Source organism: Lepidochelys kempii, chromosome 7, assembly GCF_965140265.1.
Source record: "Lepidochelys kempii isolate rLepKem1 chromosome 7, rLepKem1.hap2, whole genome shotgun sequence".
Taxonomy (NCBI): domain Eukaryota; kingdom Metazoa; phylum Chordata; order Testudines; family Cheloniidae; genus Lepidochelys; species Lepidochelys kempii.
In genome coordinates this window covers 38143074-38166630 of record NC_133262.1, presented here as the reverse complement: position 1 = coordinate 38166630, position 23557 = coordinate 38143074, and the positions used below count along the sequence as shown (strand labels likewise).

The window sequence follows — 23557 nt, the reverse complement described above, 5'->3', positions numbered from 1 at the left end:
TGTAAATACTACATCATTTTCAACGAACCAAAATATATCATATGGTTCTGAAATTTTCTGGTGTAGATTTCAGGCCAGATTTTCAAAAGGATTCAGTACCCAGCAGCTCCCAATGAGCCACTTCATTTTGGTGCCTAAGTAGGAATTGGTAGCTGCTCAGCTCTTTTGAAAATCTCTGTTGAGACAAACATTAGCTAAATGAGAATTGGTTGTCTAAATCCACTAGTGAGCTTTGATTAATCTGCAGGCCTGATTCAACTCCCATTGACTTCAAAGTGTTTTGCGTTGGGCCCCTGAAATACAGAGTAGCAATGAAATGGACCAGAGTCAGCATTCAGTAAGACCATGGCAGGCAAGATAGAAATATGAATACTGTGTAGAAAATTAGAAAGAGAAGAAGATGAGGTCAGGCATCAAAGTTACATCTCTTGTGATGGCAAGTAGCTGCACCTCAATAGCTATTTCTCAGATTCCATATGTAACTTTTATTAAACAGTGTAAATGAGTTACTTCTAGTATTGCCTTTAGTGATGTCTTCTCTGTTTTAGCTGCTTTGTGCAGAGGGGAAATTATTTATTTCAATCTTTATAATCAAGAAAGAAACATTTAGCTAACGTGTACTATAAATAATCAGTCAGTATGTGAATGAGCCTAATGAGGAGAGAACTTCTCAAAGTGTGGTGTCTGGCTCCACAGGAGTGTTCATGCTGCACTCTCCTCTGTGTTGCTACAGCAGGTACAATCCTCCTTTCGAGCTTGCAGCAGGGGCATTTTGCCTACAGTTTTTATCATGTTCCAGTCTTGCTCATTTGTCTTTTCCTCACAGAATGTTTCATTTTCCTACTTGTTATCAGGAACAGTATAGTCTCATGCAGAAAACTCCTATGTTATCTCAAACCTCTTAAAACGCTCCAGGAAGGCTTTGGAATGCCATTCTAATCAACCAGACATATTACACAGAAACTGAAATATCTTTCTGATTGTTGGTTAAAAGTGTGTCATTTTTCCCTATCTAACCAGATTTTCTAAAAATATTAGGTAAAAGGGTGGAATATTAGGCACAGAGTATTAGGATATGTCTCCACTACAGCAGCACAGCTGTGTCGCTGTGGCTACACCACTGAAGTGTAGACACTTGCTACAGCACTGGAACGTTGTTTCCGTCACTGTAGTAAATCCACCCCCTCAAGAGGTGTAGTTAGGGTGACAGAATTCTACATCCCAGGTCGGCTTAACTATGCCTCTCGCCCCTGAGTGATGTAGGCAGGTTGACCTAAATTTTAGGTGTAGACCAGGCCTAATACTGTGTTAAGAATAATACATTGGGGCCAAAATCTTACACTTTGTGCTTTTGCCCCCAAAATAAGAATTAATTAATATTAATAAGGGTATTAATTTGTCCCCAATTCTGTCTGGCCACAGTCCCACATGCCCTTTGCAGGCTATTCCTGTGAAGAGGAAGAGTAATTAGTGTGGAGAGGTAGTGCATGGATCCTAACAGTCAGGAGATATGGGCATTCCAAAGCACAGATCACAGCCACAGCTCTAACCCCATCTATATGACCTCTTCCATAGGTGGAGCAGTCAGTGATGGATCTGTAGAGTGGTGTCTCTGAATCTGTAGTGGGGAACTACAGAGTCATGGAGGAGGTGTTCTGCTACACACTTCCTGTCCTGGTTGTGCCATTTTGGGCATTCATGTTCGATGCCAGAATTTGTCCTTCAGTACTTACTAACTGTGGAAACAGCTTTCAGACACCTTTCATGGTTCTGTTTGTTCATTTGTTTTATTTTTAGCATTGAAAGAGGAAAAATAATCCCAAGTGTATATACAAAATAATGGGATCTAACTTAGCTGTTACTATTTAAGAAAGAGATCTTGGAGTCATTGTGGATAGTTCTCTGAAAATATCTGTTCAATGTGCAGTGGCAGTCTAAAAAGCTAGCAATTTTAGGAACCATTAGAAAAGGTATAGATAAAACAGAAAATACCATGTCACTATAGAAATCCATAGAATGCCCACACCTTAAATAATGCATGCAGTTCTGGTCACCCATCTCAAAAAAGATATATTAGAGTTGCAGAAGGTGCAGAGAAGGGCAATAAGAATGGTTAGGGTTATGGAACAGTGTCCATATGAGAGATTAAATAGATTGGGACTGTTCATCTTAGAAAAGAGACAACTGGGGGTGGGGGTGAGGAGATATGACAGAGGGCTGTCAAATCAGGAATAGTATGGAGAATGTGAATAAGGAAGTGTTATTTACTCCTTCACATAACACAGGAACTAAGGGTCACCCAATGATATTAATAAGTAGCAGGTTTAAAACAAACAAAAGGAAGCACTTCTTCACACAACCCACCGTCAACCTGTGAAACTCACTGTCAGGGGATGTTGTGAAGGCCAAAAGTATAATTGAGTTAAAAAAAGAATTAGATAAATTCATGGAGAACAGGTCCATAAATGGCTATAAGCCAGTATGGTCAGAGACACAACGCCATGCTCCAGGTATCCCTAAATCTCCAGCTGCCAGAAGCTGAAACTGTATGACAGGGGATGGATCACTCGAAATTGCTCTGTTTTCTTCATTCCCTGTAAAGCATCTGGCAGTGGCCATTGTCAGAGACAGGATACAGGCTAGCTGGACTGTTAGTCTGACCCAGTATGGCTATTCTTATGTCTTTTTTTTTTAATAAGCTAGCAGCATTGACATGACACTTAAATATTTTCAATGCACTCAGAAAAATCATAGTCAACAAGTTAGAGTAGGGAAAGGTCTCTCAAAAATTAGATCTGCGAAAAATGAAATTAGTTTGTGTAACACTTTTAAAGTAGAAATGCTTTTAATCATAACTAGTTAAACAAGAATCATGCCTTCCTCTAGAAAGTAAACGGTGAAAACATACTCTGTATATGGTGGCTTAAACCCATTTCTAAAGGAAAAAAAGACGTGAAAGCCTATAATAAAAACCAGGTTGTTTTCTTTAGAGCAATATAGAGGTCAGCCTCAGCTAATGATAGGCAATTTTCATTTCCTGCTTATTTGCAGAGAAAAATGGATGCATTAATCAACACAATACAGATGGCTGCAGCTTCTGAGCATGAATCCTTGCATGGAGTGGTACAGTGCTCCTAGATCCTAGAAGGAAGCATAGTAGGCTTAGAAAATGAGCTGGATAGAAAGGAATGGGTTCTTCACGTGTGAGTAGCAAATTCCATGGTTCAGCTTCTTCTAAACTGTAGACGAGAAATCATCTACAAATGAGTTATACACCCACTTATTAATGCAGATTTTAAGTGCTTTAATATACTTCCACATAAAAAGTTCAACAATTTCCATCCCACCATCAACCTCAGCCTAGACCAATCCACACAAGCAGTCCATTTCCTGGACACTACTGTGCTAATAAGCGATGGTCACATAAACACCACCCTATTACGGAAACCTAGTGACCGCTGTACTTACCTACATGCCTCCAGCTTCCATCCAGGACACACCACACGATCCATTGTCTACACCCAAGCTCTAAGATACAACCACATTTGCTCCAATCCCTCAGACAGAGACAAACACCTACCAGATCTCTATCAAGCATTCTTAAAACTACAATACCCACCTGCTGAAGTGAAAAAACAGATTGACAGAGCAAGAAGAGTACCCAGAAGTCACCTACTACAGGACAGGCCCAACAAAGAAAATAGCAGAATGCCACAAACTGTCACCTTCAGCCCCCAACTAAAACCTCTCCAGCGCATCATCAAAGATTTACAACCTATCCTGAAAAATGATCCCTCACTCTCACAGATCTTGGGAGACAGACCAGTCCTCGCTTATAGACAGCCCCCCAACCTGAAGCAAATACTCTCCAGCAACCACATAACAAAAACACTAACCCAGGAATCTATCCTTGCAACAAAGCCTGATGCCAACTCTGTCCACATATTTATTTAAGTGACACCATCATAGGACCTAATCACATTAGCCACGCCATCAGGGGCTCATTCACCTGCACATCTACCCATGTATATGCCATCATGTGCCAGCAATGCCCCTCTGCCATGTATATTGGCCAAAACGGACAGTCTCTATGCAAAAGAATAAACGGACACAAATCTGACATCAGGAATCATACTATTCAAAAACTGGTAGGAGAACACTTCAACCTCTCTGGCCACTCAGTAAAAGATTTAAGGGTGGCAATTTTGCAACAGAAAAGCTTCAAAAACAGGTTCCAACGAAAAACTGCTGAGCTTGAATTAATATGCAAACTAGATACCATTAACTTGGGTTTGAATAGAGACTGGGAGTGGCTGGGTCATTACACATATTGAATCTATTTCCCTAAGTTAAGAATCGTCACACCTTCTTGTCAACTGTCTAAATGGGCCATCTTGATTATCACTACAAAAGTTTTTTTCTCCTGCTGATATTTCATCTTAACTAATTAGCCTCTCTCAGTTTGTATGGCAACTTCCAACTTATCTGTACGTATATATAGAAATCTTCTTACTATATGTTCCATTCTATGCATCTGATGAAGTGGGCTTTAGCCCATGAAAGCTTATGCTCTAATAAATTTGTTAGTCTCTAAGGTGCCACAAGTACTCCTGTTCTTTTTGCAGATACAGACTAACACGGCAGCTACTCTGAAACCTGTCATAAAAAGTACTTGTAGATGGTGTGCATTAATTCTTACTGTATTGTGGAAAAGGTCTAAATCAGAATCAGGTTTAGGCGTCCTCACTAACACTGCTTATTAAAAGAAAAGGTATCACAAAAAAGAGCTCACTGGATATAGAGGAGGACACTAGGGGTCTGCAATTGAGGGTAGCTCCATAATTCTGAAATAACACACAGTATTTGTATGTAATAAAACTTTTGCTAAAGATACATTCTCCTTTGTTCTCCTGTGGAAATAGAAGCTTTTTAAATTATTTATTAAGCTATACTTGTTACTCTGTGTGAGGAACACACACATACACAAAATCTATAATTGTCTCAAAAGGGGCCCCTGGATTTATACGTGGCAGGAAGTGCAACTTTTTTCTATCATTTACCCATTATTCTGGGTGTTAAAGTTAAGGGGAAAACAGTCCATGTTTAGTGGACTTAAGTTTTTAGAGAAAGAATCTTGCCTTTTAACTTATGACGCTGAAGGGAGTCTAACTTGACGTTTTAAGGGAAATAAATGATGCATGTTAAAGAAAGTCTGGAACTGGAGTAGTTTTTCTTCGAGTCTGATTCAAACACACACAAAAATTTGTCTGGCCCTTCCAGCTCTTCCTGTTTTTCTTTTTTTCTTTCCTTTAAATTAATTTTTTCAATGAGTGTCGTCTAGTTGTCTGGGAAAACCTCTTATTCATGCAGTTACTTCTGTTTTTAACCACAAGCACTTCCTGGTTTAGCATTCTTTGGCTTACGCAATCCTACTTCTCCACTCCCGGTGCAGAAGAAGTTTATAACATGTGATTCCCCCATGTCTGTAGTTCTGTTTAAAAAGTGGTTTCAACTGTAGCACTACTGACTTGGTTTCTTCTCTCCTCCATATACCTTGAAACAGTCGCTACTGTGTTGTTTTATAATAGTAGTGCCACTTTCCCTGTCATATCGTGATTGGTTCCTTATGAAGAATCTAGGTATGTGAATGTGTTTGAAGTTAATACACAAGGGCTATACGCAATCTACCTAAAGTTCCTTCTGCCTTTTGCATTGAATATGTTGTTTGATTTATAAATTCTTTCCTACCTTGCCACTGTAGAAATAGTACTTAGCACTTTTCATGGTAAGTGCTATACAAACAGCAGGCTTCATAACAGCCCTATAAAATAAATGATTCTTACCCACCCTTTATAGATGGGGAAACTGAGATGAAAAGTGGCTAAAATGCTCCAGCCCCATACATGGAGTCAGCTGAGGCGTCCAAGTTGGAACTCAGACGTTCCTGGGTCCCAGACTTGTGCTTGGTTCACTAGGATCTTACTGTGAGGTAGTGTTGATGTGTGATGTTAAATAGCACCACATTCCAACTTGGAGAAGAATGAATTTCACTTGTGGGTGAAATGTTTTCCATATGGCTTTTTAAATCAGTTTGTAATATTTTAGGATGAATGTTGCTATGTACATTTGGTTGTATTTTTAGGTAAATGTTAAAAATATTTGTATTCCTTCTTTCCCAAATATTAATGAAAATCTCTTACCATGCTGCTTCTGCTCCATGCTTCCCTTATTGCCTCACAAGATAAAAAAAATCATACTTGTATAAAAGTCTGAGTTCTAATTTGCTATTTATAATATACTAAATATCTTTTTACTAACTTTAATTAAATAGTTAACTTTTGACTCTCTCATGGATGTTCTGTGAAGACTGACATCTGGCAACGCTAGTTTAGGTAATATTTCTCTTCAATGTAAACCTCTGAATCACTGTATTATACTCCACAAAACTGTCTTACCTTGTGAACTGGGGTGTCAGCTGCAACAGCACCCGTTCTGGCCAGGTGGAGCATTGCACCTGCGTCCACTCAGTTTGGCAAGGCTGTTAGTCAATTCCTGGTGCCCAGGGGGTCTGAAAACCCCCTCTGTTCTTAAGTGCCTCAGGGAGCTAGCACAGGAGCCCAGGCCCACCCGCTCCATTGCGTTCCAGCTCAGGGCTCCTAAGCTAGACAAGCTGAATCAGGATTTGACGACTCCAGCCATGTCCTGAGCTCCTTCCTACCTCCCCCTGATTTCTGTAGGCTCTTCAGCCCACTGGTCCAGTCATCATCTTCTAGGGTGCTGTCTCTGAGTGACTTTTCAGCAGCTTGCAGGCAGGAGTTCCCTTCTCCAGCGTGCTCGCTCCACCCTGCCCCTCTGTCTCCCAGTCCTTTTTTTCTCTGAGCTGCTGTCAGGTTGCCAATCAGCATTACATAAGAATGGCTATAGTGCGGGGGTGGGCAAACTACGGCCCAGGGGCCACATCTGGCCCTTCAGACATTTTAATCTGGCCCTTGAGCTCCAGCCGGGGAGCGGGGTCAGGGACTTGCCCCACGCCTCACGTGCCATGGCTCTGTGTGGCTCCAGGAAGGAGCGGCATGTTCCCCCTCCGGCTCCTACGCGTAGGGTGAGCCAAGGGGCTCCGCATGCTGCACCAACCCCAAGCGCCGCCCCTGTAGCTCCCATTGGCTGGGAACAACAGCCAATGGGAGCTGCAGGGGCAGCGCCTGCGGGCAGGGCAGTGTGCAGAGCTGCCTGGATGCACCTCCACATAGGAGCTGGAGGGGGGACATGCTGCTGCTTCTGCCAGCTGCTTGAGGTAAGCGCCACCCTGAGACTGCACCCCTGACTCCCTCCCATGCCTCAACCCCATGCCCTAGGCATGATCCCCCTCCTGCCCTCCGAACCCGTTGGTCCCAGCCCAGAGCACCCTCCTGCACCCCAAACCCTCATTTCCAGCTCTACCTCAGAGCCCACACACCCAGCTAGAGCCCTCATCCCTTCCTGCACCCCAATTTCATGAGTATTCATGGCCCACCATACAATTTTCGTACCCAGATGTGGCCCTCAAGCCAAAAAGTTTGCCCACCCCTGCTATAGTGGGTCAGACCAATGATCCATCTAGTCCAGTATCCTGCCGTCTCACAGTGGCCAATGCTAGGTGCTTTCCCCCCTTAGTCAACTCTTTTCAAAGCTGAAAAGTCCCACTCTTTTTAATCTCTCCTTACATGGAAGCTGTTCTATACCCTTAATCATTTTTGTTGCCCTTCTCTGTACTTTTTCCTATTCTAATGTATCTTGTTTGAGATAAGGTGATAAGAACTGCACACAGTATTCCAGGTGTGGGTGTACTCTGGATTTATATAGTGGTGGATTAATATAGTGGCATTATATTTTCTGTCGTTTTATATATCCATTTCCTAATATTCTGTTAGGTTTTTTAACTGCCGCTGCATATTGAGTGGATGTTTTCAGAGAACTATCCATAATGACTCAAAGCTCTTCCTTGAGTGGTAGGATCTACATTAGCTGTTATTTTTTATGTATAGTTAGGATTATGTTTTTCAGTGTGCATTACTTTGCATTTATCAACATTGAATTTCATCTGCTATTTTGATGCCCAGTCATCCATTGGCATTGGCTGACAGTGCCTAAATTAACCCCTTGATTGCTGGGCCAACATGTGGTACATACATGACAAAACTATATTATTAGTCCTTCAAAAGAGGAAACTGAGTTGGACTTTGTGCAGATTAACTTGGTTATTGCTGAAAAATTGCAGGAAGAAGGAAATGGCCCTCTGTTGTTCATCCTAGTTAATTGGTAATTTCAATAAGTGACATGTGTTTGAACTTAGTGGAGTTTATTTTCCAAAACTGGCTCATTTACAGTGACAGTGTAATCAAGAACACATACATCCAGACTGGTCTGAATAAATATATAATAAGTAAAGTATTTTCCCCATATATGAGACAAAGTACATTTCAAAGCTATGTTATTTTCAGTACACGATAGTAAAATGTTCTAGAGCTTCTGACACAATTTTACTCAACACCATTACAATGGGTTTTGTATATTGACATACTGTCTTTTCTTTAGCTTTCAGCAAAAATTGTAAATGGATAGAAGATAAAGCTGTTGTGGTCTGTATGTCTATATATTTCCAGTTGGTGTTGCTTTTAGATGTTGATCCTCCCAAATACATCTTGCAGTGACAACAGTTTCTAATTAATATTCTGTGGCTGTCACACTTACTTCCATTTAAACCTCTTCCTATTCTCTAAAAGAAAAGGAGTACTTGTGGCACCTTAGAGACTAACCAATTTATTTGAGCATAAGCTTTCGTGAGCTACAGCTCACTTCATCGGATGCATACTGTGGAAAGTACAGAAGATCTTTTTATACACACAAAGCATGAAAAAATGGGTGTTTACCACTACAAAAGGTTTTCTCTCCCCCCACTCCACTCTCCTGCTGGTAACAGCTTATCTAAAGTGATCACTCTCCTTACAATGTGTATGATAATCAAGTTGGGCCATTTCCAGCACAAATCCAGGTTTTCTTCCCCCCCCACACACACACACAGACACAAACCCACTCTCTTGTTGGTAATAGCTTATCTAAAGTGATCACTCTCCTTACAATGTGTATGATAGTCAAGGTGGGCCATTTCCAGCACAAATCCAGGGTTTAACAAGAACGTCTGAGGAGGGGGGAAGAGGGGGTAGGAAAAAACAAGGGGAAATAGGTTACCTGGCATAATGACTTAGCCACTCCCAGTCTCTATTCAAGCCTAAGTTAATTGTATCCAATTTGCAAATGAATTCCAATTCAACAGTCTCTCGCTGGAGTCTGGTTTTGAAGTTTTTCTGTTGTAACATCGCAACTTTCATGTCTGTAATCGCGTGACCAGAGAGATTGAAGTGTTCTCCGACTGGTTTATGAATGTTATAATTCTTGACATCTGATTTGTGTCCATTTATTCTTTTACGTAGAGACTGTCCAGTTTGACCAATGTACATGGCAGAGGGGCATTGCTGGCACATGATGGCATATATCACATTGGTGGATGTGCAGGTGAACGAGCCTCTGATAGTGTGGCTGATGTTATTAGGCGAACTTGATTATCATACACATTGTAAGGAGAGTGATCACTTTAGATAAGCTGTTATCAGCAGGAGAGTAGGGTGGGGGGAGAGAAAACCTTTTGTAGTGGTAAACACCCATTTTTTCATGCTTTGTGTGTATAAAAAGATCTTTTATACTTTCCACAGTATGCATCCGATGAAGTGAACTGTAGCTCACGAAAGCTTATGCTCAAATAAATTGCTTAGTCTCTAAGGTGCCACAAGTCCTCCTTTTCTTTTTGCGAATACAGACTAACACTGCTGTTACTCTGAAACCTTCCTATTCTCTGTTGGTCTGATAGCAATTAATTTCTGGCAAGTTCCCATCTGGGTAGGCAGGTTTGGAAAAAAAAATATTCTGTGTTTGTACAGTCTTGATATTTATAGACCATAGATGAACAAAATAACTGCCTTGTACAAGGTAAACTTCAAGGGTATTAAGTGCTCTTAGCTTGCTCTCTCTCCTGTTTTCAGTGTTCTCTCCCATAATGTATAGTTATCTATTAACTGAAAAGGCAGTTAACTAAAGGGGTGATCTAGTAATATAACACTTACAAACTTATGAGCTGTTCTCCTAAATCAGGTGATTTAAAAAAAGGATTGCCAACAGCTCCATGAACCAGTGTAGTGAAGGATCTAGGATTTGAATTACAAATATTCAGCTTATTTAAATGCTGTAACTGGCTAAAAACATTCCATCCACATTGTACAAATATAACCACAGGCTTCTGTAGTGCAGTGACATACAGCCATGTGGAGCACTAAGTTTAACACTGCTTTATTAAGGATTTATATTGGTTTATTCTGTACTTCGCTGGTGCTGACATAAAATAACTAATAAAGAGGAAGATTTTCAAAGGCACAAAGGGCAGGTAGGTACCTAACTTCCATTTGTGCCTGGGAAATCTCTCCCAAGATATCTTAGGGCCCAATCACTTACAAACTGCTTAATGATGTCAAGAAGTTTCCATGTATACCAACATCACATTATATTACTCTACAGGAGAAATTAAACTGGAATACAAGCTGGTTTTAGTTCAGAATTCCCCTAACTCATGTTGAATGGTTTCCAGGACACAGAAGAATATTCCATTGTCCCTTCTTCCCAGTTTGTAGAAAGGCATTTTGAAGAGTAGTAGAGGTATCTGTCCTGTGATAATAGAAAGATCCATTGATCTAAGCACTGGTTAATTGAAACTGTAATAATAAGGGCTTTCGTCCATAAAGTGGTACAGATTTCTATTCCAATTTCTGCTTAGCTATTTGTATTAATTTCTTTGAACTACAGAGTCAAGCGTCGTTACAGTGATGAATGGAATCCCATTCAAAACATTGGCTGTGCTAATTATGCAAATTGTATAGTTAATTCTTTCAGTGATAAAATACTGTATCATCCAAGATTCGTAGATTAATATATCAGAGTTTAGAGAGACGGAGCTCAGAGCACAAAGCCTGATTTTCATGAGATCCAGTGCTTCAGAAACAATACCAGAGTTGCTGAACAGGACAGTAAGATCTTCTAAGTGGAGGTTTCTGAACCATTTTTTGTTCACATAGGGAGCAAGTCCTGCTTGTAAGTCCTTCTAGAGGCACAGAGGACCATAGATGAGGCAGAACCACAGCAATTCTGCTGTGTGGGGAAGAAGTAGTGTTGCTGGGGTCTGTCCTGGGAATTAGTATCCCCTGTGTAGCATGGAGCATAGCTTTTCACAGGTTCCCTATGTGTCTTAGCATGATGAAATACAGTCTCCATATTATGGAAACACATTCTGTTTATCTTCTGTCTTAGTTTACAATCTGGGATTTTAAATAATTGAAACTGCCCCAGAAAATGGTAAATGCTTAATGTCCGAACTTGAGACTTAGTTTTCCATTCCTTCTGCTGAATGCACTTTCAGCTAGGGATGGGTGAACCAGCTAGAATAAAACGAGCGGTTTGTTCAGAAATGTCCGGATTATAAGACTCTTTTTTAGAAAACACTTTATTTGAATTTCTGGGCTCTGTCTGGGACCAGAACTAGAAATACCAACATATCAGGAAAAAGTCTCTTGTCATGAAAAATTTCAGCACTTGATTTGTAGGCTCCAGAGGGGTAGTTCTCATAAGTTTTAGCTAACTAGCCAGACTTTGGGATACTTAACTAACAAAACTCAAAATCTGAATATTTTGAGGTTCACTCATCACTACTTTTAATCAGCCTTTGTCCAACAGAATTGCAAAAACATATTCCACTAAACCATTTTTCTCCAGTATGATGCTAGTTGTTACTACTATTTTTACTGCAAGAGTGTTTGAACACCAACCAAGATTGGGGTCCCATTCTACAAGGTGCTGTACATACATATATAAGAGGCAATCCTGCCACAAAAAACTTGCAATCTAAGAAGATCAAAGACACATCTAGGGAGGAAAAGTGGGGTGCAAATTACGAAGTGATTAGAGTGATGGATACATCCATAGTTGCATTTTTATTTTTTTGCCTTACAACAGGTAGAATAGAGAGAGTTGTAGATGTATATTAATATATATATTGTACACATTGTATATACACATTAAGGGCTAGATTTTCAAAAAAAGCACAGTGCACATATTGAGAGAATATCTAGCCATTCCATGTAGGTTCCTAAATAAGAACTGAATACTATTGAAAATTTGGCCCTACCTTTTTCTTTCTCTCCTCATATCTGTCACCTCAACCAAGCCACTGTTAATTAGCCAGTTTATTGTAGATGTCATGGAAGAAGTGGTTCTTTGGGAGGGTTTTGAGGGATGACAGGTAAGTGTCTTATGGACAGGTTGAAGAGCACATTCTGGGGTAAGAGACAGCATGAAAGGAAGCATCTAAATACATTTGTAGGAGAAGCACACATGGCTGTCATCATTGTAAGAGTGGAAGGGGTGATATGGTATGAGACAAAAGCAGATAAATTGAGTGGGTACATCACTATGAAGTGCCTTGAATTCTAATGAACTTATAGACTATTATTCAGCACTGGAGAAATAAATTAAAATGAAATGTAATGCCATGTGTACAAGGATGTAGTTAAGAGTCTGTCAGCACTGCCATTATAAATTCCTCACCTCTTGTATTGATCTACCCTTACCTTCATGAAAAATGTGTTTCACTGTGTCCAAATGAGAAAGATGACATTTGAATTCTGAGCCAGAAGTGACTTTTTCCTGTAATTCTTAGATTAGTTTGGCAATTCTTATATGAAGAGAATTAAAATACAAGATAAAATTATATACTCATGTATTTGAAAGTAAATGGCTATGAATGTTAAAATGATAGATATTCAGCTCTAATAATAGACACTAAAACTAAGTCTATGTTAGTGGTAATGTAACAAATTGGATTGTATCACGATTACATACCTGTACACCCTTTGTTTTCACTTTCATTTCAGTGGGAACAATGTAATTTTCACACAATTCAAAAGACAATCTTTTTCACTTATTTAAAACTACTCAGTTCTTTGGAAAGGAATAAATTATGTGTCTTCTCACCACACAATCAAGACCCTTAATCAACATTTATACATCAGCTCCATTTTACTTGCACAGCTGAAGAATAAATTTTTCAAATCTTAATGGCCTCTAGTATTCTCAGAGACTGATCATCCATCTTTATTTGTTCTAGGTCCTTAGTTTTTGTCTCAGTCTACTGAAGCTTATCTCAGAAATTCAGCTGCCTTTCATGGAAGCCACAGTAGCTTAGAAGGCATCCAACTTCTACATATATTTCAGTATGCCCATCAGAATAAATCATATAGTTCTGGGAAGACTGTAATCACAATACTGATCATTGAAAAGTCAAAGGGAGGCAGCCTTCATGAAGGGCTGCCAACAGTAGGGGCCCTGTTCATGTGTCTTTGATATTCCAGAAACTCGCAATCACTTGAGATACCACTTCTGCAACTTTTAAGGAAGAGCTTTTGATCTCCTAAACTATGAAATTTTTATTCATTTTCTTTTTTTCTTCTTCATCTTATTGCTTTATAGTTAAACTGATATATAGTTCTCATGAGAATTATGTCTCCCCTACTGAAATTGATTAATTTTAAGGATATTTTATATTTATGCTATATTTTCTGAATGGAAGTAGACTTGGGAGCAGAGCACAATGTTAAATTGCTTTGAATGATTGAGTGAAATAATGTAGCTCATCTGAAGGCAAGCAATCACTTGGCATACAAAAAATATGCTGGGTGAAAGAAATTTAAACATTCTCATCTGAGTAAATTACAGTTTAATTGTAATTAAGTTGAAGAACAACATAGATTTTCTCATTTTAAATAAATATTCTAATTCCCTCTCATTTCATGAAGATCAACAACAAATTAATCTTCTGATCTTGAAATTGCATTAATGGCTTAACATTAGAGACAAAGCAGCTTGTTACGTATCTATAAAATAAGCACAGATTAATGCTGCAAAGATAGTATTAATTTGACCTGTATTCTGACTAGTTTTAGCTCTATGTTGGTAGGTATAATCTATAGGTGGAGGAGTGCCATTCCAGGACCTGGAAGTACATGCACAAACATGTGAACCATGCATTCATTGAAATTACATACAGCAGAAGGAATGAAAATTCAACTCTCTAGTTTGGAGTTTAAGCAGTTCCAGGTTCTGAGGCAATTTCAATTATATATCAGACTGTAAACTAAAATGTGTTTCCAGAATATGCAAACTCTAGTTAATGAGGGTGGCTATGTAAAAACTGCTCCTCTGTTGGTGTCTGATGGCATACTAGAACAGTTTGCTGTTTTTCCTCCTTTATCAGAAGATTAGAGGATGCTGATTTTCCCTCTTCTCTTAAGAATATATATTTTTATCTCTACCTTTCCTTAGGAATGATGTATGTTTTCAAGGGGTTACTTTTCCTAATTAGTTGTCTGCACAGGAATAAAAATTCCTGGAAAAGATCATTAGCTGGTATAAATTATCATAGCTCCATTGACAATGGAACTATGGCAGTTTACATCACCTGAAAATCTGCCCCCCTGTTGTTAAGGGCAAAACATTCTGTGAGTTAACTGTATATAATACACCTGTAAAAGAGAGATTTTATTTTCTTTTGCATTCTTTGTCATAATGAAAGCTTCAGTGATACATTGATAGATTAATGACATAATCCTGTTGATTTATTTGAAATCTGTTGAATTACTTTTAATAGATATATGGGAAGGAATTACTTATAGACCCCCACCACACAGCACACTAAGGACAGTATGCTAATGCCACTGGTTGCATTAAAGTCAGAACAATACTAAACCAAGAATTAATGTATGCAATGTAGTTGTAGCTATGTCAGTCCCAGAATATTAGAGACAGAAGTTGGTCCAATAAAAGATATTACCTCACCCACCTTGTCTGTCCCTCCCAAGAATTAATGTCTGTTAACAAACATTGAGAGCCAAAGCAAAGTGGGATTATCTTTAGTCTTCACTCCTACTATTAAAATAACAAAGGGAAGGAATTTTTAACATCCTGGTACTGTCTACTTCCTTTAGTAGCTAGTATAGCCAGATCCAGTAACTCCCATTACTAGTATCCAGTGATGGGAGAACGGAACCCCTCGTGATTCTAGTAATGAAGTTTTTGACAGTGTCCCAATTCTACTCTCAGGGGGAACCAGTGCAAAGGATCAAATGTATGAGAAAGAAGAGAAGAGATTGAGCCAAGACAAGAAAGGAACTTTGTATTTTGTCCCTTCTTATGTCCCAGGGACTGCTTCATATTGAATTCCTAACTTTCAAAGTAGTTTGTTCAGCATAAGCAAGTACAGGAGTTCTTCCTAGTCAATGCCAATTTAAATCAAACATTTATCTCTAACTGGCCAAGAATTCAAGTGTAGACAACTAGAATGCAAAATAACTAAAGTTGACAAGCAGAACGGGCTTCATCTACCATATTCACGGGGGGAGAGGGAAAGTTCAGTGGTTTGAGCATTGGCCTGCTAAACCCAGGGTTGTGAGTTCAATCCTTGAGGGAGCCATTTAGAGTTCTGGAGCAGAAATTGGGGATTGGTCCTGCTTTGAGCAGGGGGTTGGACTAGATGACCTCCTGAGGTCCCTTCCAACCCTGGTATTCTGTGATTCTAAGCTATGTTAAAGTAATGCCAGGAGTCTGCCATAAATGCCTTGAAATCCAGACTGAGGGATCAAACTCCATCTTTACTTCACCTTTTGCACCTAGATACCATAAGGTGGGTCCAGCAGTGAGTGATTCTGCATACTATGATCCCAATCCTGCAAATTCTTACTCTTCTGAATAGCATTCCTCCCTCTTGTAAGTAAGTCTATGGAAGCCAGTAGGACAACTCAGGGCGTAAAGGTTTGGACATTAGGGCTCCATATTTGCTGTGTTATGAAAGGACAAAAGTGCACACACTAAACTGCATTGCTTTTGCTATTTGAAACCAGATCTTTGTTATTATTTTACCTTTTTTAGGGTTTGTGAATGGGTTCCCTCAATGTAAGTCAGAAAATGAGGATCGCTCCATTAAAGTACAGATAAATTGCCACACAAGAGGTCAATGGCTTGTTTCAAGAAATTCTAATAACCTCTGTAGAAGATGTGCTTAGATCATTTTAGTCACTTTAGTACTGTATGAGTACAAAAGCTTAATAAAAATGTGTAAAATATTAGTAGTAAAAATCTTATTCCAAACTCTCAGAAGCAGTTTTAGTGCATGCAGACTAGCCACTTTTCAAAGTTAACTTTTCACTTATTTGCCTAATACGGTTGTTTTAAGCTTTGTGTTTTACCAGTGAAGAAGTCCTAAGAAACCAATAAATTACTTTTTCACACATTCATATAATCTATTCATATAATTACTAAATAGCCACCCTAAAGAGTATAAAGAGTAAAAATTGTCAGGAATTTTCAAATGAAGAAGAAGAGAAAAGCAACAGCATTCAGAAGCACGGAGCAGCACAGCAGCATCATAACCTTGGTTCAGGCCCAAAGATATCTGTAATTCTGCCAACACAGAAGACACTAGAACTATCCAAGGATCCAAATGCAAGCATTAGAAGGAAATCTTTTAAAGCTTGGTGTCTCATCCAAAGAGGCAGAAAAGGGGAGATATACCGGGACTTGTTTAGGGAGATTAAATTAGAAACATTTTCTCTATTAAAATAAAACAAAACAGTGTAAAAATACTAACCTCTGCTTTTCCAGATACTAAAATATTTTCCTGAATAGATGGTGGATTAGATAAGATTTCATTTTTGATGAGACTGAAGATTTTATTTTGTTTTTGCATCATTTAATTTTTATATGTTCCACTTTCCTTTTGGTAACTACCCAATTAATTCACATTTGAATTATTTTAAAGCTCTGCCTTAAGTCAGCAGAAGGCAGGAAAATTAAACAGAAAATGTAAAGGCCTCCAATCCACGCATATACATGCACATTTGTGTGTGCAAGATGAGCAGTTGTTCACCTAACAGCAGATAGAATCTCTATGTGTGCATGCAAATATTGTAATTGTGAAAATTTTTCATGTTGCAGACATTTTCACACACTAATTCTGCAAGTGCATGCTATTCAAGGAAGGGACCGTTTCTTTGTCTTTTTAATGGAACAAAGTCATGAAGCCTAAAATCTTGGAGCCAGTACTCTAAGGCTTATTTTGGTACAATATTTTACCATCATCCTGAAATGCATCTCATGTCTCCCAAAGCAACAACTGTAACACTGTTTAAATTCCAATTTCTCTGTTCAAGCCAAGGGACTTGCATCCCCCAAACCCAGGGAAATGGGATTATTTGTGATTGCAAATTCCCATTTACACTGTTCTCCATCCTCCTCCTTTGCTTGTCTGCCTGCAGAAAGGATTCTTAAAATGCTAGTCCTACTTCACATACATTCCTTTAAGATGGTCTAGACTCTACCTTACATTTTCAAAAAATGGCTTATTTTGGAGTTGTCTCAATTATCAGCCCAACTTTAAACACCTAGGAGTTAATTTTCATTTGCCCTGAGTACCTCCATTTCCTATTGACTTCACTTGATGTTATGGGCACATAGGAAATTAGGCTCTAGGTGCACCAACTTGGGATCTTAAAATTAATTATGACTTTTGAGAATTTCAACATAAATTTTATGAGTCTACTGTAATTTTGCGAGAGAATCTCACTTTCTGGTTATTGTACTGTTCTTTAGCTGCTAGGAAAAGAAAAATGCTGTAAACAGATCAGTGTATCCATGGCAATGTGCAGTTCAGCTTCTGATATTTCAACACAACAGGTAACTCCTCTTTTCTTTCACATTGTTCCATATTTTCAAAAATTTAAAATAGCAATAGTGACCTCTAAGTTGGCATCTCCTGTCAGTTAGTGACCAGCTGCATTAAAGGCTCCTCAGCTTCACCATGGGCCTTCAGATCTTCCAGCTAGTCATTAACAGCAAGGAAATACCTCCCAATTAGTAATTACTGATCAAAGTCTGATGGTCATCACTACCATAAATTCCGAAAAACAGTTAGCATTCTTCTTTGGAAAACTACAGTAAGGAATTTAAATCTCTTTGAATGCTAACTACATACAATATTTTAGTATTCTAAAATTTCAAGGGCTATCATCCATTTTAACTCATGAGTTTGTGTAAACTGTATTTATAGCCACCATATATTATTTCTGTTTATCTTTCATAGACACAAATATGTAGACATTGCAGTTCAAATAAAATAAGGTGCCACATCTTTAATTCAGAGGAGTGGCTCTCAATTTATACTGATATAATAGATCACAATTTAGGTATAGTCTGTAATGGATTCATGGCTACAGGATTTGTAGGAAAAGGTGGAGGCTGTGTCTGCATCATGTACTGAGTGCATATACTCAACTTTTGTCAAAATATTTCATAACTTTATGATCACAGTAGATCCAAGATTATTTCTGTATTCCCAAGTAGTATCAATGACCTAAAGTTTTTTCTGCAGCCAGTGAGGACACTACAACCATTTTTCTCTATTGTGGACCTCTCAATAATCATGCAGATATTTCTTAATTCCAACCTTCAGTACAGCAATTGAGTCTACACTGGGCTCATCTCGAAGTATGTGCAGAAGCTCTAGATCATCTTTTGTGATTCTTGTGGGAATGAAAACATAGAATTAGTACTCAAGTCTCTGAACATACATACTGTTCTCTTTGGGTTACACAGCAAGATACTAATGAATGATCTGCATAGCACCTGCATAGCCTGGGATGTGGTTTATAGAGAGCACACTTATCAATTTATAGATCATTAAATCAATTAAGATCAGCAGGGAAGCAGTTTCATCCCAAAATGAAGTATGAAGACTTCAGCTGGGATTTTCGAAACTGCTCAGTGTTGACCTAATTCTGTTCCTGTTGAAGCCAAATGGAATTAAATGGGAGCAGAATTAGGCTATTGCTGAGACTTCAGAAAATCTCACTCTTCATGTCCAGTAGGATGGCTTTCTGAATTGAGGATCTCCATCATTAAAATTCACCCTGCTTGGGAGCCTAATAGAGCCAGAATCAAGCAACATTCAGTGCAAGAGGTATTTTATTATTTAGGATGTAATTGTTTATTTTCTTCTTGTTTTGTATTTGAATATTCTTTAAAGTTAGTGGCTACCCCAGTGACAAAAGCTTATAGCAATCAGCAAAATAACTAGCCAAGCTGAATCACATATATGGAACACCACAAATAAAACCCAGTGACCTCATAACCTTTGAGTCCATAAATACTGGTCTCTATCACTTGGGCGAAAGGAGAATTTCATATTAGCTATAGTAACAGTAAACTTTTATCCTTTGGAAGGCAGCCTCTTGAGAATAATATAGGCACATATAGTTGCTTGATACTGCATCCCCAGGGAGTGGGACTAGAGTGGTTAGCATTCAGTGGCTATTATATTGCATTTACAAGTGTAATCCTTAGAAGTGAAAATGTATCATCTGGATTCAGGGAATTCCAAATGGAATTTAAAAAGAGGGACTTCAAAACACTAACAGGGCTCAAACCAAGTGAAAATTCTACTGAGACACTAAAGTCTAAACTTAAGGTGGACTCCAAATACAACATTACCAAGAAAACATGGACAGATGGATAAGAAAGGAATAAAATAAAATGGGGGGACTGTACACCTCAAACATTAGAAGGAGCGCAGAAGAGCTTTTATTTGGGTCTAGCAAATAGGAACCAATATGTAAAGAATTTGGGGGTCACAAACTAATGGACACCACAATCACCAATTTGAACCACAAACTTGTGGCATTAGAGGGAGAACCCTAGGACCTTTAGCTCCCACAGGCAGGCCTATACCCCCTGAGGTCAGGGAAGGATTTGTAGTAGAAGCCTGTAGACTGTAGTTGCAAGAGAAACAAGATAGGGAACATTTTTGAACAGATTTGGCATGCCGACCAGTAGAAGGCACCACAATGATGCCAGCTATTACAAATTACCATGGTGAGTCAGTAGTACAAAGACCTTTCTGTTACAGTTTATAATTAGAATAAAGCAACAGCACCATTCTTTTTTTTATTCAAGAATCCTTTGACCAGTAATAAGTATCTTATTCCGAAGAGTCACCTTATTACAGAAACACATTGATATGTTCTAGTTGAATATAGCTAATGCCAAAGATAATTTGCTTCACCACTCAGCATGACAGTTCTAATTGCATTATATAACACTTTCTTTTCTTTTCTTTCTTTTCTTTTCTTTCCAACTATGCTAGTACTTTGTACATATGTAGTTAGAAAATGTTTTAAATTGTTCTGTAAAATTATATTTAATTGGAATCTTAATTTGAGTCTAAAGCACTTCTACTCTCTGGAATTTACCAAGATGTAGTCTTACCTGTACAAATTTCAGGCATGTGTTTAACTTAGGGGTTTTTGAGTACTTGTGTTTTTAGAGTGGGAAGGAGAAACTACCAATGTTATAGGGGGGAGTTTATCAGATTAAACTATTTGTTATCAAGTCTGACCCCAGGTTAAATTATTTTTTGTAGATAGCAGAATAAATGAAATTTATGTGGATCAGGGCTTTAAATCTATATTTTTATAAACTTTCAAATGGAAACAGGGAGAGATTTTGATTTTTTAAAAAGTAGATGTGTACAAGTACTCTTACTTTAACTTAAATAAATATTATAGAAAAATAACTTCCCAATGTTGTTCAAGGTCAGTTTTATTTTTCTGCAATGTTTTTACAGCTGCTACTGATGTTAAAGAAATATTTCTTTCTGCTTCACAACCCACAAATACCACATCATTTGATCAGTGATGAACATCTGTCCAATTTCAGCTGAAGAATAACATTGCCTTGATACTCTTTACTCTATATCCTTTTATTATAGATTTCCATTCATAACTACACATCCCTTCCTTTGGAATCCAGGAGGGGCTGTGGTTATGGAGAAACACTACCTTTTATGGGACAAACAAGATGAGAATTTAAATCAGGATCTAGTAGGTTCAAGAATTTGCTGCTACCTCATGTATCTTACGTTTTATATACGTTTAGACCTTACATTTTTAAGCTTTCATTCTGCTTTCCACACCATTTATGTGTAGAATGTTTAGATAAATCATTATTTATAGTTCCATAATACTGCAATACATGCTTTGTTTATAAATATAACTGATTTCCTGAAATTTTCCTATCCCCCTTCATTTAAAATATACCTAATAATAAGAGTCACTGCTCTGGAGTTAATTTTAAATCTGTAAACCGGCTAGGTTCTTCTTATAATTGATTTTACTCATGATGCAACTAGCTCTGATACTGACTAAAACCAAATATTTTACAGTTGGTACCGTCTTTTCCAAGTAAAATAAGTGAAACCTGAACTTAGTGCTTGAACATAGAACATAAGAACAGCCATACTGGGTCAGACTAATGGTCCATCTAGACTAGTATCCTGTCTTCCGACAGTGGCCAGTGCCATGTGGTTCAGAAAGAATTAACAGAACAGGCCATCATTAAATCATCTGTTCTCTGTCACCCGTTCCCAAGTTCTGGCAAACAGAGGCTAGGGACACTTCAGAGCGTGGTTTTGGTTTCCTGCCCATCCTGGCTAATAGCCATTGATGGACCTATCCTCCATGAATTTATCTAGTTCTTTTTTGAACCCTGTTATAGTCTTGGCCTTCACAATATCCTCTGACAAAGAATTCCACAGATTGACTGTGCATTTACAAATGTCTGGTTTCCAAAGGACACTGTTTCTAGTAGATAGGAAATTATTCCTTGTTCTTTCTCTGCATACTGCATGCTAGTGTTGGTGTTATGAAATTTTCACAACTTTGCTTTTCTGGGCTGAATAGTAAGTTAAAAATTTGGCCACCAAAACTAAATTTGGAGGAATTTTTAGGCAGTACCATTCTCAAAATGTTTGTTTGTATCTAAGAACCTGAAGCAGTTGTGGCTTCATCTTGCAGATTTTATTCAAGTGAACAGTCCTTATTCACAAGAATAGTTTCAATTACTTCCCTCCTTACTCTCACAAATAGTTCCACTGACCTTTTGAGTCAGTGGCACTGCCTGTGAGAGGAAAGAGGAGGTAGCAGAATTAGGGCCCATATTTGTGGGCATAAAGAATGAGGAGTTGTGAGAGCAGTAGCCACTCTGAATATAGGGATTGAGAGCTAATCAAAGTGGAGAGGTTTGTATAATAACCATGAACCAGATATGGACCTCCCTAGATCTACATGTGCAGGAAACCTACCATCTTGCACATGGAAGGCGCATTTGGGCACCTGCCTACCCCATCCACTCCCACCCAAGGGTCAGTGCAAGGACAAGGAGTTTAGACTAGGTGGTCAATGAAGAGAAGTGCATATTCAGTGGTAAGGCTAGATGTGGGTACTTATTGCTGTCCACACAAAACTTATCTGGAAAAGAAATACAGCCCCAGTCTGTATTATCTTTGTGCAGAGTCGTCGTGTCCCGTCCCCCCCAGCCCCCCATTGCCTGTTCCCCTGATTTAACTGATCCCAAGGAAGTAAGGGGAATCCTGGCAGACTGACTCAGTTGGAGCCCTACACTCCTCCCCTCTCCTCCCCTCCTACAAATTAGGGTAAATTCACCACATTTGGGGCAGGGCCTCCAGGCTTTACCATGGGGAAACAAATCCTACATAGCCCCAACGTGATGCTATAGGGGAATCTCCATGAGAAGATCCTCACAAAGAGAGACTCCCCTTCTGTGGCTTTCAGCACAATAATTTTGCAAATCTCTTTGCTCTGATTCTCTCAGAATAACTTTCAGCTAATCAGACTACAGAGATTTGCATACTTTACAGTTGCTCAGGCAGCTGTGCAAATTGGACCACCTCACACTTGCAGTTGTGGGGAGGAACTGGATAAATGAGTGTAAAATGTGTGTGTGTCAGTAAAGGCACAACATCTCAGCACTTGGTTTGGCTGAGCCAATTCACTGCAGTATAATTTACATTCTTAGCATTTTGAGAGATATAGGCTTGTGGGTATTGGTGCCTAAGACCTTAATATTTATACTATGACTGTTTAATTGCAATACATAAGACATTTGCACCATTGATGGGGTTTCAAACAAATACGATTTTATGAGATTAAAAAGAATTGTAGAAAAGGTGTTTACTGATGCCCCCTTTTCTGATAGGAGCTTTATTCAGGGAGTAGCTTCGGCAGCAGTTTCCAAAACGCCAAACACTCAGTGAGAGAATCATGGTTGCTTTGGCCCAATGCTGTATTTGGATTTTGTAAACATTACTTGGAAATAAGTAGGGCACTTGCATAATTGACTTTTTTAGTTTGAAAATATTATTCATATGTATAAAAGCATGCTTAAAGGAAAGAATAACAAGGGATCTCTGAAGTCCGTATGGATCTTTTGTATATATGCATGTAAGAAAATACATCCTTTGTGTATATGATTTTGGTAATACATTGTATGGTGAGAATAAGATTCATTAATATTGTGC

At 38.6% G+C, this 23557-nt stretch overlaps 2 protein-coding genes across 9 annotated transcripts in view; one reads left to right on the top strand and one right to left on the bottom strand.

The window, feature by feature from the left end:
* The window catches only part of SYN2 (synapsin II), a 442912-nt gene that overhangs the window by 311759 nt on the left and 107596 nt on the right, over window positions 1-23557 (top strand). For 6 of the 8 annotated variants that reach the window (XM_073352278.1, XM_073352279.1, XM_073352286.1 and 3 more), the window contains one exon: window positions 17779-17862. The exons of the other annotated variants lie outside the window; for them this stretch is intronic. In XM_073352278.1, the coding sequence (XP_073208379.1) occupies window positions 17779-17862 (84 nt within the window). The remainder of the gene's footprint in view (window positions 1-17778; window positions 17863-23557) is intronic. 8 annotated transcript variants of the gene reach the window in all.
* TIMP4 (TIMP metallopeptidase inhibitor 4) overlaps window positions 1-23557 on the bottom strand; it is a 51338-nt gene that overhangs the window by 20484 nt on the left and 7297 nt on the right. The gene's annotated exons all lie outside the window — the stretch shown is intronic.